The 16,332-nt window shown below is 39.3% G+C and overlaps 1 protein-coding gene across 1 annotated transcript; it reads left to right on the top strand.

The window, feature by feature from the left end:
• Positions 1–847: 847 nt before the first annotated feature.
• LOC140890021 (uncharacterized) lies at positions 848–15,927 on the top strand. The gene is made up of 3 exons (XM_073297771.1): positions 848–1,195; positions 1,734–1,806; positions 15,854–15,927. Exons 1-3 carry the CDS (start codon positions 848–850, stop codon positions 15,925–15,927), a joined length of 495 nt encoding a protein of 164 aa, XP_073153872.1.
• The last annotated feature ends 405 nt before the right edge of the window (positions 15,928–16,332 follow it).

The raw sequence follows: 16,332 nt of genomic DNA, 5'->3' as shown, positions 1-16,332 counted from the left end.
CGGGGAGTAAGAAATTGTTCAAGGACCTGCAATTATTATTTTGGTGTCCAGGTATGAAGAAAGATATTGTGAGATTTTTGAGTGAATGATTGACTTGTCAGCAGGTGAACGTTGAGCATCAGAGGACAGTAGGACTTCTGAAACCGTTGCCGATTCCCACATGAAAGTGGGAAGATGTCACTATGGATTTCGTGGTAGGATTGCCAATTACACCACGAAGGATGAACTCGATTTGGGTGATATTTGACAGTTTAACGAAGTCAGCTCATTTCCTACCAGTCAAAAATAATTTCTCGATGAATCAATATGCAGAGCTGTACATTCGAGAAATTGTCAGATTGCATGGAGTTCTAGCGAGAATAGTGTCTGACAGAGACCCCAAGTTCACCTCGAATTTTTGGGAAAGTTTGCACCGAGGGTTGGGAACGAAGTTAGCTTTCAGCACAGCTTTCCACCCTCAGACAGATGGTCAGTTAGAACGAGTGATCCAAATACTCGAAGACATTTTGATGGGTTGTACGGTCGATTTTGGAGGAAATTGGGAGCCTAAATTGCCTCTAGTGGAGTTCACTTACAACAATAGTATCAAGCAACTATTAGCATGGCTCCTTATGAGGCATTGTATGGGAGAAGATGTAGAACTCATTTGCATTGGGATGAAAATGGAGAGAGAGTTATTTTGGGACCAAAAATTGTGACCCAGACAGTGGATTTGATAGCCAAGATCAGGGACAGAATGTTGACAGCACAAAGTCGACAAAAGAGTTATGCCGATCAGAGGCGTAGGGATTAGGAGTTTGTAGTAGATGACCATGTGTTCTTAAAGGTGTCACCATGGAAAGGTGTTATGAGGTTTGGGAAGAGAGGTAAATTGAGTCCAAGATACATAGGACCTTTCGAGATCCTAGAGAAAGTTGGGGCTCGAGCTTACCGAGTAGCTCTACCGCCAAACTTGGAGGGTGTGCACAACGTTTTCCATATCTCCATGCTGAGAAAGTATCTGGCAAATCCTTCCCATGTTATTCGCCATGAGCCAGTGGAATGGACGTCAGACTTGTCCTACGAGGAGATGCCTGTTCAAATCTTGGACAGACAAGTTCGTAGGTTGAGGAACAGAGATATCTTGATGGTGAAAGTCCTATGGCTCAACCAGTTGTTTGAGGAAGCTACGTGGGAAACCGAGCGGGATATACGAGTACGCTATCCTGAGCTATTTTTTAAGTCAAATTTCAAGGACGAAATTTTTTTAAGGAGGGTAGAGGTGTAAGGTCCAAAAAGTCCACTAGCTTAATCACGATAAATTAATTTAAATTATATGATTTAATGCATGTTATTTTATAAAATTTAATTGTTACGTTTAATTATGTGATTTATTTTAATGCCTGAATTTTATGTGTCGTGATGTTATTTTTAAAGTTTTCAGGTTTGGTATTTAATTCTGGGCCGTAGAGACGAGGCTAGCCTTCGAATCGAGTTAAGAAAATATTTTATTTAAATAAGTTTAAGTTGATGCATTGTATTTATTTATTGGGAGATTAAAATTTTAAAACTTTTAATTATAACTAATGGACCGTGTTGGGAGCCCATTAGTCACAAAATTGAAAAGCGTTTAAACTCTTCTTTTAATCTCGTTAGAACGCTTTCATTTTCTCCCCCAAAAGTTCTCACGTTCCAACGCTGCATCCAAGTCTAGGGTTCTTCGATTCTCAAGGCTAGATCATCCTTCCGTTCAGGTTAAATCCAAGCAATCTTACAAGCAAGTTTTTACTGTTTTGAAACTCATTCAAGAGTATATGTATTTTCAAGGTAAACCCTATGTGTATGTGTTGATCGATGCATATTTTTCAAAAAACTCATGAGTATGATATTTAGACGGGAAGCGTGAGGTGTTCCTGATGTATTGGGTGTTAATTTTGTTGAAGTTTATGGATTTAAGGGTAAAAGCATGACATTTTTTGTGTGTGCATTTTAGATCTAAGTTTTGGATCATGATGGTTGATATTGATCGGGTTTGGGCAAAATCGTTTTTGAGTTTTGAAGTTTTTACATGCCCAAGGTCATCGATTTTCAATGGATATATGTTTTTATGTGTTAGGAGTCGAAAACGACCGAAAAGAGCACAAAACTTGCGGCTTGCACCCTGCGCCGCTGCCTGCATACACAGGCAGCTGTAGGGCGCGGGTGCCCCCAGTGCAGGGAACCCCCACGCCTTGTGCAGCGCAGGGGAGTTGGATCAGGGCGCCCCCGCGCCATGGTGACTGATAAGTGCATCTTGTATGCATTAGTTTGTGATATTTTTATGTTTATTTTGTGTGCATTCATATTTTTTTATGTGTTTTAGTGCATGTGTGTGTATTTCACTCCTCGAGTTAATTTTGTAGGAAAATGGTTTTTGAAGAATGAATTACGGAGCAGCCTTGGTCAAAAATTCAAATTTAATTTTAGAGATATCCAAATCAAATCTTGACCGTCCAAATTAAGTTTCAAGATGTTTTGAAGATGCTGTCAAAATTTCAGCTCAATCCAACGGTTAGAACTTAAGTTATAAATTTTTCAAAAATGTTGCGCGCTGAAAGAAACAGGGGGCGCCCGAGCTGCAGAAAAGAGCAGACCGAGCGCCCACTGGAAAAAATGTGCAGAAAGTTGGCGAATTCCCAGCACTCGGTCGGTCATTTTTTACCGACCGAGCGCCCTCGCGAAGTTGGAAATTTATATTTTGCGGGTGTTTTACATGGAAAGAACTCTTGGGCACTATAAATAGGAAAAATTCTGACGTTTTAAGGGTTACAAACATCAGAAACGTAGGGACGACGGCCATCAAGAGGGTGAAGAACAAAAAGAGGGAGAAAACTTGAAGAACTCAAGAACCGCAAACACTAGTTTTCTTTTTTCCTTTTATTTTATTTGTTGGGATTTAGGGGATCCTACCCCCAAAACTATGTTTTTATTTATTCTTGAAGGTTGAATTTGGTTTTTAAGCGTTCTTCATTATATTATTGTGTTTATTGCAATTTTGGAGTTTGATCAACTTTTTATTGATTTTATGTGTTATAATTGATACCGAGAGGAGATTTTATGACATGAAAGGGTAATATAATCCATGGATCTACAACTTGCATAGAGATATGAGGTTGGATACATGTTGATAGTCATAGTCCACCAGGTCGAAAGCTAGAGGATTCCATAAATCGTTAATGCAATTGCAATTGTTAAATAACGCAAGGAGACTTGGTTATTACAATTTTTTAATTAGATTAATAAAGCTCGAGAGAGTATATTGATAGATTAGGGAATTCCGTCAAAAGCATGACTTTAGAATTAAAATTCAATCGTTAGAGAATAAAATGGGTAGGTGAACCGAGATCCTAACAATCGTTTATTTATTTTCTGAGCTTACTTTATTGTTTTGATTTTAATTCTTATTTTTATTTTAGTTTATTAATTTATTCTCCATCTATCGTTATAATTAATTAAAGAATCATACTTGAGATAATTTTGTCATAAATCAATCTCTGTGGGACGATACTCATACTCTGTACACTATATTATTATTTGACTTGTGCACTTACGAATTTATTCGAGCCTAATTGATATATATATATATATATATATATATATATATATATATATATATATAAGTTGATTTTTCATGATAGTATTTGCTCGATCAAGTTTTTGGCGCCGTTGCCGGGGATTGAATAGACAATTTTTACTTCTTGTTATCTTTAGTTAATTTTTTTATTTATTTGTTCTATTTTATTCCTGCGTGATCTACCATTTTTCTATTTTATTTTTGCAGGAATTCATCTAGTGTAATACTTTGAGATGTTCCATCGACAAGTATTCACGAGTTTTACCCAGCAACATGGAGAGATTCAATAATTTGGCTAACACGTTCGGGTATCATGATTTCTCTAATTATGCTATTCTTAAATTTTTTCTTAATGGTTTGGATGCAGTGACAAGGAGATGAGTAATTAATGGAGCTTTGCAAACTGGTTGTCCACTATTTTGCCGAGATGATGATAGTGCGATATACATACTAGAGGATATGGCAGAATTTGACTACCACAGGTATTGAGATCTTACACCACATATTTGGAGCCACCAATACCCACAAGATGCTCATTACCCAGAATTTTCAGACCAATCATTCGAGCTTCAAGAAGAGAAGGTAAGTTATTTTCAATTGATTTTCCATTCACTGGAGGATATGGTGGACAAGTATGTGGCCATGAACGACCGAGCTACAGAAGATCTAATCAATTCTAGATGCCACCTTGAGGAGAAGATAGAGAATATCAAAATATCAATTATCCATGAACACCAAGAAAATGAAGTGAAGAAAGATACTCAAACAATGATCCCCCAAATTTGGTTCGATGATGATGACTCATAGAACCATGATTTGGAGTGCGAATCAATTCATGTTGAAGATCTTGAGGTGTTTGAGTCTTCTATTTCCATTGAACCTCAACCGGAAGGAGTTTTGAGGGAGAAAATATATGCAGATACATCTCCAACACCAGTTTCACAAGAATTTGTTCTCCGAGAGCCCACAGAGATGTTCTTTTCCCATGTTTATCAGCTGCTATGGAGTGTTGTAGAGGTGACGAGAATAAACTGCTTACATCTGGCCAAGATTGAGGGCACATGGAACAATGACCCATTGGTGGTGTCATATGACACTTACTTTGGGCGTCAACCGCTCTTTGATGAGTTCTTCTGAGGGTCGAGCCGAAGACTGAAAATCAAGCGCTACTTGGGAGGCAACCCAAGATTTTTACTTCATTTTTTTGTGTCAGTTTTTATCTAGTTGTTGCTTTATATTGAGTTTATCATGTTTAATCCCTCAAAATTTTTGATTTGCCAGGTGAGTATATGGGAATATTGATGGCCTAAGAGATATGGTGCAGCAGCGGCAGATGGATTTACACCAAGATGATTGACCAGGGGAGTGTTATTTTGTTTTCATTGTGTTTATTTTTGTGTTGCATTTGTTCGTTTCTCATTCTTTTCATTGTTCTGAAGCATTGAGGGCAATGCTTTGGATAAGTATGGGGGGGTAAACTAGTTTATTGTATTGTTTGTTATGTTTGTGTTGCATCTGGCATGTTTAGTTTATTTGAATATAGTTTGTTTTAGTCATTGTTTGCATTTGAGTTTAGTAGGATGATTAATGGGAGCCAATGATGATATGAAGTTATGATTTTTGTGAAATTTTTTTATTTTTGCTCTTGACTTGACATGAGAAACCGTAGGTTGAACCATGAATATTTTTAAGCACTCATGTTAAACCAGTGAATTGTAGCGAAGGATTTGATGATGTTTTTTTGACTGCTTGACCATTGCACGATACTAGTTGATTAGGGAACTCGATTGTATTCTTGTGAATTTTGGTGATACTCTAATAAGTGCATTCATGATCTCGGATTTATTTTTTGTAACTTCAAAATTGAGTGATTTGCATACGCACTTTGAAAAAAAAAAAAAACTCCATCCGGGCCATGAAAAAAAGGATTGAAATCCTAATTCCTAAATAAAAGGCCAAGTATGCGGATGAAATGTGGTTGGAGCTCCATCCGGACTATAGACAAGGGGATTGAAATCCTAATCCTATCTTACTTGTAGCTAAGTATGCGGGTAATTTATGGGGCAGATGTGCGTTAAAAATATAAATCACCCTTTTTTTTGTTATTTCAAAATCTTGAGGGAGGTGTAAATTTTAGTGTTATCTGGAAGGAATGGTTACATGAGAAGGAAATTGCACTTATGTATTTATAGGTCACTAAGCAGTCGTGTAAACTGTAGTGACCCTGCATGATATCACCTACTAACTGGCAACTAATAGCATGCATTAAACTTAATACAGCAAAATAACTTAACAGAGTAAGACATGCGGAAACAAAACCATAATTTACATATCAGCTTAGTAACACAATCCAGACTTAAATCTGTAGTGATACAACCAAATCGAAATCTTAAACAGTAAACATTATACAGCTATATCGAATCCTGCTGTATAATAAAATCCTCAAGACTCCTGCTCCCTAGTCCTGCCTTGAACTACCAGCTCCATCCATCCTGCGACCTGCCCCATGGAATAGGGTGTCCAAGATAACAACTAGGACGTGAGAGCTACGCCCAGTACATAGACATGAGTAAACATATGTATATAATGCATGCAACATGATGACTGGTAAAAGATCATCTGAAAAGTCATGCTCAGAACCGGCGCCATATGAGTGCTGCCACCGCACGGATCAACCTCTGGGTGCAACCACACTTGTCTAGTACACCAGAGTAGACAGACATAAATGCCCCCGCCGTCGCGGTACTCTCAGTGACAGACTATCGAATATAGAGTTGAGCGGCTCTATAATCAGGTATAACAGGGAATAGGCTCAACGTGTATATGCACATGACATATGAGTATAGAAAACGGTAAATCATACATCATGCCATATAATAATGCCAAATAAATGCAACATATAAACATGTATACTCGCTGGCAATCTCAGTCAATGTGTACGTACCTCTAGGCTAGTTTAAGTATAATAGGATCCTAGGTTCCAAGCCTATATTCAAAAGTTCACCGTATCACTACATAAATTCTATAAGCCTTAACTAAGCTAATAATTACTCCCAAAACTTAAATAGATTCCCGAACCATACCTTCGTCCGTAGTTAGCCCTTTGAAGTCGCTAGTCCCGGATGACTATAACCACACCTTGGTTATTCCAGAACCTCTATTATAATCGATAGGGCCCTCAAGTGTATATCTCACACTATATAACTGAATAAAGAAACTCGGGAATTCGTAATTCAGAAAGGAATCTGAGAAGCCCTATTTATAGGCAAATTTCTCGGCCAGGATCGGAACTTCCGATTTCGAGATCGGAGCTTCCGATCCAGCTCATTGCGTGCATGTCTGCCACGCCAGGATCGGAACTTCCGATCTACGATCAGAGCTTCCGATCTGCTCTATGATCGACACTTGTCAAAACTCGCGACTGAGTCATCGATCATTTTTGGCAGCTGGGGATCGGAACTTCCGTTTCAGGATCGGAGCTTCCGTTCCGATCGGAGCTTACTATCTAGGATCAGAGCTTACTATCCGGGATCGGAGCTTACTATCCGGGATCGGAACTTACTATCCGGCCCAAAATTAAAAAGCCCAAATTTTACTTCTGAAGTCCAATAGCACTCCGAAATTGGTTAAATACCAACTCTTAATCATGTTTAACATATTATTATCTTAAAATGGTTTCTGGGTTACTACATTCTCCCCACCTTTAGATATTTCGTCCGCGAAATAACATCTAGAGACAAATCAAGATAACAATATGAAACATCAAACCATGTCTTATTACAACAACGGTAATTACATCTTACATGGTAATCAAAAATACAAAGCAAACAACTCAGGATATTCTGCTCGCATACGACTCTCAGTTTCCCAAGTTGCTTCTTCAACGCCTCTGCGCTGCCACTGTACCATCACAAGTGGTATAGTCTTGTTCCGAAGAACTTTCTCCTTCCTGTCTAGGATACAGATTGGTCGTTCAACAAAATACAGATCTGGCTCTAGCTGAATATCAGTAGACTGAATCACATGAGATTCATCAGCTATGTACTGTCAAAGCAACGACACATGAAAAACATTGTGTATACTGGAAAGAGATGGCGGTAAAGCCAAACGATAAGCAACATCTCCGATCTTCTCCAGTATCTGGAAAGGCCCAATGTAACGAGGAGACAACTTGCCTTTCACATCGAATCTCATCACCTTCCTAAAAGGTGATACTCGAAGGAACACATATTCACCAGGCTCAAACTGAAGTGGCCTGCGGCGAATATTCGCATAACTGGCTTGTCTATCTTGAGCAACTTTGATCCTATGCTTGATCAAATCTACCTTGTCTACAATCTGCTGCACCAATTCAGGACCCTCGACTTGTCGTTCCCCGACTTCATCCCAGAATAACGGAGTACGACACCGTCGACCATACAATGCCTCGAAAGGTGCCATATCAATACTACGATGATAACTGTTATTGTAGGCAAATTCAATCAAAGGTAACTGATCCTGCCAAGATAAACCAAAGTCCATGACAGAAGAACGTAGCATATCCTCCAGCGTACGAATAGTGCGCTCTGACTGCCCATCAGTCTCCGGATGATACGCAGTGCTCAAACTCAGAGTGGTACCCAACGCTTGCTGAAAACTACCCCAAAAACGTGAAGTAAATCGCGGATCTCTATCACTGACAATACTCACTGGAATCCCATGTAATCGCACAATCTCCTGGATATATAAGCGTGTCATGCGATCATAAGAATACTCCCGGTTATAAGAAATGAAATGTACTGATTTTGTCAAACGGTCAACGACAACCCAGATAGCATCACACTGACGTGAAGTCATAGGCAAGTGGGTAACAAAATCCATAGTCACGTGCTCCCACTTCCATTCGGGAATCTCAAGATTCTGCAGTAATCCACCTGGTCGTCGATGTTCAGCCTTGACCTGTTGACAAACCAAACATCTCGAAACAAATTGATACACACTTTGCTTCATCCCCTTCCACCAGAATCTAGTTCGCAAGTCCTTATACATTTTCATACTTCCAGGATGAACTGATAATCGACTCCTGTGAGCTTGAGATAAAATATCATTCCTGAGCTCCGCAACATTAGGTACAACCACTCTATTGGATAGGCACAATAAACCATCTGCCTGAAAATGGAATCCAGATGTATTAACTCTATTGGCTAGACGTGCCAATCGCTGAGTCTTAACATCAGATATCTGAGCATCTCTGATCCGAGAATACAACGCTGGCTCAGATAGAATAGTATACAAACGAATCCCATTCCTCCCTTTCTTGTGCTTGAGCGTAAAACTCAATGAACAGCACTCTTGAATCATATGAGATATTTCATTAGTATGAAGTGCAGACAGTCTCACCTGCCGACTCAAGGCATCAGCAGTAAGATTAGCAGAACCTGGATGATATTTGATTTCACAATCATAATCCTTCAGGAGATCCATCCAGCGTCTCTGTCGCATATTCAACTCTGCCTGAGTGAATAAATATTTCAAACTCTTGTGATCCGTAAATATCTCAAATTTCTCGCCATAAAGATAATGTCTCCAAATCTTGAGCGCAAATACAATGGCGGCTAACTCGAGATCATGCATTGGATAGTTATTCTCATGCTTCTTCAACTGTCGAGAAACATAGGCAATAACATGTCCATGTTGTGTCAACACACATCCCAACCCCTGACCAGAGGCATCAGTATAAACAACATAACCTCCTGATCCAGAAGGTAGAGCTAGTACAGGTGCAGTAGTAAGACGTCTACGTAGCTCGTGAAACGACTCCTCACAATCCGAGGACCAAATGAAGGTAACATCTTTCCGAGTAAGCTGAGTCAAAGGCCTGGCCAACTGTGAAAAATTCTCGATGAACCGACGGTAATATCCCGCTAGACCCAAGAAACTACGAATCTCAGCAACCGTTGTCGGTCGAGACCAGTTCAGCACTGCCTCTATCTTACTAGGATCAACAGATATCCCTTCATTATAAATCACATGACCGAGAAATACTACCCGATCAAGCCAGAATTCACACTTGCTCAATTTTGCATATAGCTGCTTATTTCGTAACGTCTGTAGAACAATCCTCAAATGTTGTGCATGCTCATCCTTTTCATGAGAATAAACAAGAATATCATCTATGAAGACGATGACAAATCTATCCAGATAATCTCGAAATACCTGATTCATCAGATTCATAAAGACTGCCGGTGCATTCGTCAAACCGAATGGCATCACCAGAAACTCATAATGCCCGTATCTGGTCCTGAAAGCAGTCGTAGATATATTTGAGTCTCGTACCCGCATCTGATGATATCCAGATCTAAGATCTATCTTCGAATAAACAGAAGTACCTTGTAGTTGATCAAACAGATCATCAATCCGCGGCAAAGGATACTTATTCTTGATGGTGACACGATTCAACTGCCTGTAATCAATACATAATCGCATCGATCCATCCTTTTTCTTGACAAACAAAACAGGTGCTCCCCACGGAGAAATACTCGGACGAATATATCCCTTATCAAGCAGATCTTGCAACTGCTATTTCAATTCCCTCATCTCTGACGGTGCCAGACGATAAGGTGCTCGGGATATAGGCGTAGTTCCTGGTACTAGATCAATACCAAATTCAACCTCTCGAACCGGAGGAAAACCAGGAATCTCTTCAGGGAATACGTCAGAAAACTCGCTGACAACCGGTAGCTGATCAATACCCGTACTTCTCATGGACATATCAACTGGATAGATGAGGTAGCCCTCCCCACCTGACTCCAAGACATGACATGCCTTCAGAGCCGAAACAAGTGGCATCGGAGGTCGCGCACCCTCACCATAAAATTACCAGCTATCACCCTCAACGGGATGAAATTGTACCAGACGCTGATAACAATCCACAGTAGCGTGATACAAAGTCAGCATATCTATTCCCAAAATACAATCAAAATCCGTCATCGCTAATATCATCAAATTAGCCGATAACACATTACCCTCAAATTCCAAAAGGCAACCCATCACTAGACGCTTAGTTACTACCTCCTGCTCCAACGGAGTAGATACAACTAAATCCATATCTAATGATACGTAAGGTAATCTATGTCTCTTAACAAAGCGACTAGAAATAAAGAAATGCGATGCTCCAGTATCAATTAATACAAGTGCAGGAATACCACATAACAAGAAGTTACCTGCCAACATGCGATCGCTTCCCTCCGTAGCCTGCTCCTGAGACAGAGCAAACACCTGCCCTTGAGTCTAGGGACGATAACCAGAAGAACTCTGTGGTGCTGGCTGCTGACGTGGAACAATAGAAGCCTGAGATCCAACCTGTGATCCCGATCCACTAGCAGAACCCATACGCTGAGGACAATCTCTCCGCAGATGTCCCTGCTGACCACAAATATAACAAGCCCCAGTAGCTCTCCGACATGAAGCTGCAGGATGCTTCCCACCACAGTGGCTACAAAACTCCTCCTTCTTCTTCTTCTTCCCAAAGCGGAAAGTACCTCGTGAACCACGAGAACCAGACGAAGTAGTAGGAGTAGAAGAAGACGTAGGTACAGATGACACAACAGATTGAGCTCGAGGCTCAATAAATCCACTAGGCTGTGCTGGCATCATCAACTGTCCACGCCTGTTGCTGGTCTCCACAAGACGGCAACGGTTCACCAAAGTCTCATAAGACACCGGGTCATCACAGACGACAACCTGTGCGTAGATATCTTGGTTCAGGCCTTGTAGAAAGATATCATATTTCGACGCATCACTCGCATTGATATGAGGACTGAAAGGTAGCAGATCAAGAAATCGCTGCTGATACTGATCAATAGTCATTGATCCTTGCCTCAAAGTAAGCAACTCCATAGATCGTGTTTGGCGAACAGCCGGAGGAAAATATAATTTCTGAAACTCCCGACAGAAATCCCCCCAAGTCACCTGTCCTCTCTCAGTACATGCCTGAGCAACCTTGGCATCCCACCAAAAACGTGCTCTATCCTCTAGAACGAATTCTAGAACTTCCAGTTTCTGCTCCTCAGTACACTCGAAAGCTCGGAACGTGCTCTCAAGTTTAGACATCCAGCTTCTAGCTTGTTCAGGATTCTCGCCTCCCACTAAGGGTTTCGGTCCTACCTGCATGAACTTATTAATAGTATAGAGACGTCGACCCTCATGAGGACGATGTTGATCATCCTGATGATGATGGCGACGATGATGATGACCACCTCCCTGGCCAACACTACCGTGACTCTCGTCAGCCATATCCTGAAAAGAATTGCACATTAAAATCCCAAATGCGCAAGAATTACTCAAGACTAAACTAAATCCCAAGTACTAATCCCAAAATCTATGCATGCTCTGATACCAAAAATGTAGTGACCCTGCATGGTATCACCTACTAACTGGCAACTAATAGCATGCATTAAACTTAATACAGCAAAATAACTTAACAGAGTAAGACATGCGGAAACAAAACCATAATTTACATATCAGCTTAGTAACACAATCCAGACTTAAATCTGTAGTGATACAACCAAATCAAAATCTTAAACAGTAAACATTATACAGCTATATCGAATCCTGCTGTATAATAAAATCCTCAAGACTCCTGCTCCCTAGTCCTGCCTTGAACTACCAGCTCCATCCATCCTGCGACCTGCCCCATGGAATAGGGTGTCCAAGATAACAACTAGGACGTGAGCGCTACGCCCAGTACATAGACATGAGTAAACATATGTATATAATGCATGCAACATGATGACTGGTAAAAGATCATCTGAAAATTCATGCTCAGAACCGGCGCCATATGAGTGCTGCCACTGCACGGATCAACCTCTGGGTGCAACCACACTCGTCTAGTACACCAGAGTAGACAGACATAAATGCCCCCGCCGTCGCGGTACTCTCAGTGACAGACTATCGAATATAGAGTTGAGCGGCTCTATAATCAGTTATAACAGGGAATAGGCTCAACGTGTATATGCACATGACATATGAGTATAGAAAATGGTAAATCATACATCATGCCATATAATAATGCCAAATAAATGCAACATATAAACATGTATACTCGCTGAAAATCTCAGTCAATGTGTACGTACCTCTAGGCTAGTTTAAGTATAATAGGATCCTAGGTTCCAAGCCTATATTCAAAAGTTCACCGTATCACTACATAAATTCTATAAGCCTTAACTAAGCTAATAAGTACTCCCAAAACTTAAATAGATTCTCGAACCATACCTTCGTCCGTAGTTAGCCCTTTGAAGTCGCTAGTCCCGGATGACTATAACCACACCTTGGTTATTCCAGAACCTCTATTATAACCGATAGGGCCCTCAAGTGTATATCTCACACTATATAACTGAATAAAGAAACTCGGAAATTCGTAATTCAGAAAGGAATCTGAGAAGCCCTATTTATAGGCAAATTTCTCGGCCAGGATCGGAACTTCCGATTTCGGGATCGGAGCTTCCGATCCAGCTCATTGCGTGCATGTCTGCCACGCCAGGATCGGAACTTCCGATCTACGATCGGAGCTTCCGATCTGCTCTATGATCGACACTTGTCAAAACTCGCGACTGAGTCATCGATCATTTCTGGCAGCTGGGGATCGGAACTTCCGTTCCAGGATCGGAGCTTCCGTTCCGATCGGAGCTTACTATCTAGGATCGGAGATTACTATCCGGGATCGGAGCTTACTATCCGGGATCGGAACTTACTATCCGGCCCAAAATTAAAAAGCCCAAATTTTACTTCTGAAGTCCAATAACACTCCGAAATTGGTTAAATACCAACCCTTAATCATGTTTAACATATTATTATCTTACAATGGTTTCTGGGTTACTACATAAACGGATTCTATTTGAGTTGCATGAAACTGGAATGACAAAGCACACACGCATGTTCACGCTAAATCGACGGTGTATTATAAAAGGTTGAGAGCATTCGTGTTTTAAGTTGACATATGAATTCTCTGAGAGAGCTTCCCATGAATTTTCCTACTCTTGTTTTTATGATGTGCTTGTTGCATTGTTTGTCTTGCTCGAGGGCGAGCAAGAGTTAAGTATGGGGGTGTTAATAAGTGCATTTTGTATGCATTAGTTTGTGATATTTTTATGTCTATTTTGTGTGCATTCATATTTTTTTATGTCTTTTAGTGCATGTGTGTGTATTTCACTCCTCGGGTTAATTTTGTAGGAAAATGGTTTTTGAAGAATGAATTACGGAGCAGCCTTGGTCAAAAATTTGAATTTAATTTTAGAGAGGTCCAAATCAAATCTTGACCGTCCAAATTACAGTTCAAGATGTTTGAATATGCTGTCAAAATTTCAGCTCAATCCGATGGTTAGAACTTAAGTTATGAATTTTTCAAAATTGTCGTGCGCTGAAAGAAACAGGGGGCGCCCGAGCTGTAGAAAAGAGCAGACCGAGCGCCCACTGGAAAAAAAATGGGCAAAAAGTTGGCGAATTCTCAGCGCTCGGTCGGTCATTTTTTACCGACCGCGCGCCCTCGCGAAGTTGAAAATTTATATTTTGCCAGTGTTTTACATGGAAAGAACTCTTGGGCACTATAAATAGGAAAAATTCTGACGTTTTAAGGGTTCCAAACATCAGAAACGTAGAGACGGCAGCCATCAAGAGGGTGAAGAACAAAAATAGGGAGAAAACTTGAAGAACTCAAGAACCGCAAACACTAGTTTTCTTTTTTTCTTTTATTTTATTTGTTGAGATTTAGGGGATCATACCCCCAAAATTATGTTTTGATTTATTCTTGAAGATTGAATTTAGTTTTTAAACGTTCTTCATTATATTATTGTGTTTATTGTAATTTTGGAGTTTGATCAACTTTTTATTGATTTTATGTGTTATAATTGATACCGAGAGGAGATTTTATGACATGAAAAGGTAATATAATCCATGGATCTACAACTTGCATAGAGATATGAGATTGGATACATGTTGATAGTCATAGTCCACCAGGTTGAAAGCTAGAGGATTCCATAAATCGTTAATGCAATTGCAATTGTTAAATAACGCAAGGAGACTTGATTATTACAATTTGTTAATTAGATTAATAAAGCTCGAGAGAGTATATTGATAGATTAGGGAATTTCGTCAAAATCATGACTTTAGAATTAAAATTCAATCATTAGAGAATAAAAGGGGTAGGTGAACCGAGATCCTAACAATCGTTTATTTATTTTCTGATCTTACTTTATTGTTTTTCTTTTAATTCTTATTTTTATTTTAGTTTATTAATTTATTCTCCATCTATCGTTATAATTAATTAAAGAATCATACTTGAGATAATTTTGTCATAAATCAATCTCTGTGGAACGATACTCATACTCTGTACACTATATTATTACTTGACTCGTGCACTTGCAAATTTATTCGAGCCTAATTGATATATATATATATAAGTTGATTTTTTGTGGTAGTATTTGCTCGATCAGTGACCAGTGCGATCCGCGCTCGAGCGGGTTTTTCTTCCGCTCGAGCGCGAAGCGCACTGCCCAAAAATTTTGAGATGTTGTATTTTAAGTATATAATTCAAGTTTATGATCTTTTAAGCTCTTTTAAGTGTTTTTAAGAAATTCTATTGGAAAAGTTTCAAGTTTTCAATGCCCGGGACAGACGGAACGACTCATGTGGACCGATTATACTATGTATTGCATGTTTATGTGATTTTTCTCATGAAAGCTATTTTCTCGTGAAATGTTTTGAAGTATTTTCGCATGTTAACATCACGAGAAGTTTTAAGAGCATGATTTCACGAAGTTACGAGATGTATGATGATGACATGATACATTATGATATGTTAAGGTGAATGCTACGATACATGAATAATATTTTGATGATTTTTTTGTTTTGTGGTGATTACACGGGGTATGCACTTTGGGATGAGCTCCGGAGCGGCTATCCAAACATGGCTCACGGGATGGTTACACGGGATATACACTTCGGATGAGCTCCAAAGCGGCTATCCAAAGAACGAATGTTAAGGGCGTAAAGCCATATTCTTGTTGTACAACCAGAAACTATGAATGGCTCATTATAACGGTTGCCACAATACACATACTTCATCACCCCCAAATTTTTTATGTTATGGTTACATAAAGTTTTGTTCATGTTAAGTTTTGCATGAAAGTTTATGTTAATATTTTTTCTCATTTAAAGTTTTAGTAAAACTCTTTTTATGCATTATTCTTGTTAAGTCTTTAGACTCACTATACTTGAATCGTGTAGGTAACGAGGATATCGATGACTTTGTCGGCGGACATGAAGAGGAGCCGGGGGTCGGTCTAGCGGACGATACATGAATGCGATGATTTATGTTTGGGAGTTGTTCAAACAATATTTTGATGGTTTCATTGAGGGGAAAAACAAGTTTTAGTTTTATTTGGTGGCCATGTTTGACAAAGTTTTTATGAATATGTATTTCATTATTTTGTGCACTTTTTAATACTCTTATTTAATGAAGAGATGATGTTTCCGCAAAATTTTTATTTCCACAAAATTTTAAGTAGGTATGTTTGAGTAACGCTCCAATAGAGTTTGGGACATTACAGATATAATTATTAATTTTGTATAATTATTATTTAACATTTTGTTCTCCTTAGTATCTATCTATACAAAACTATCAAGGTTTCAAAAATATATTTAACCGAACCGTTAAATTCATTTTGATTTTTTATTCGGAATTCGAACAAACCGAAAATTCGGTT

Source organism: Henckelia pumila, chromosome 3 (genome assembly GCF_033568475.1).
Source record: "Henckelia pumila isolate YLH828 chromosome 3, ASM3356847v2, whole genome shotgun sequence".
NCBI lineage: Eukaryota > Viridiplantae > Streptophyta > Magnoliopsida > Lamiales > Gesneriaceae > Henckelia > Henckelia pumila.
Note: the sequence above shows the minus strand (reverse complement) of the source record. Positions and strands in the feature narration are given on the sequence as shown.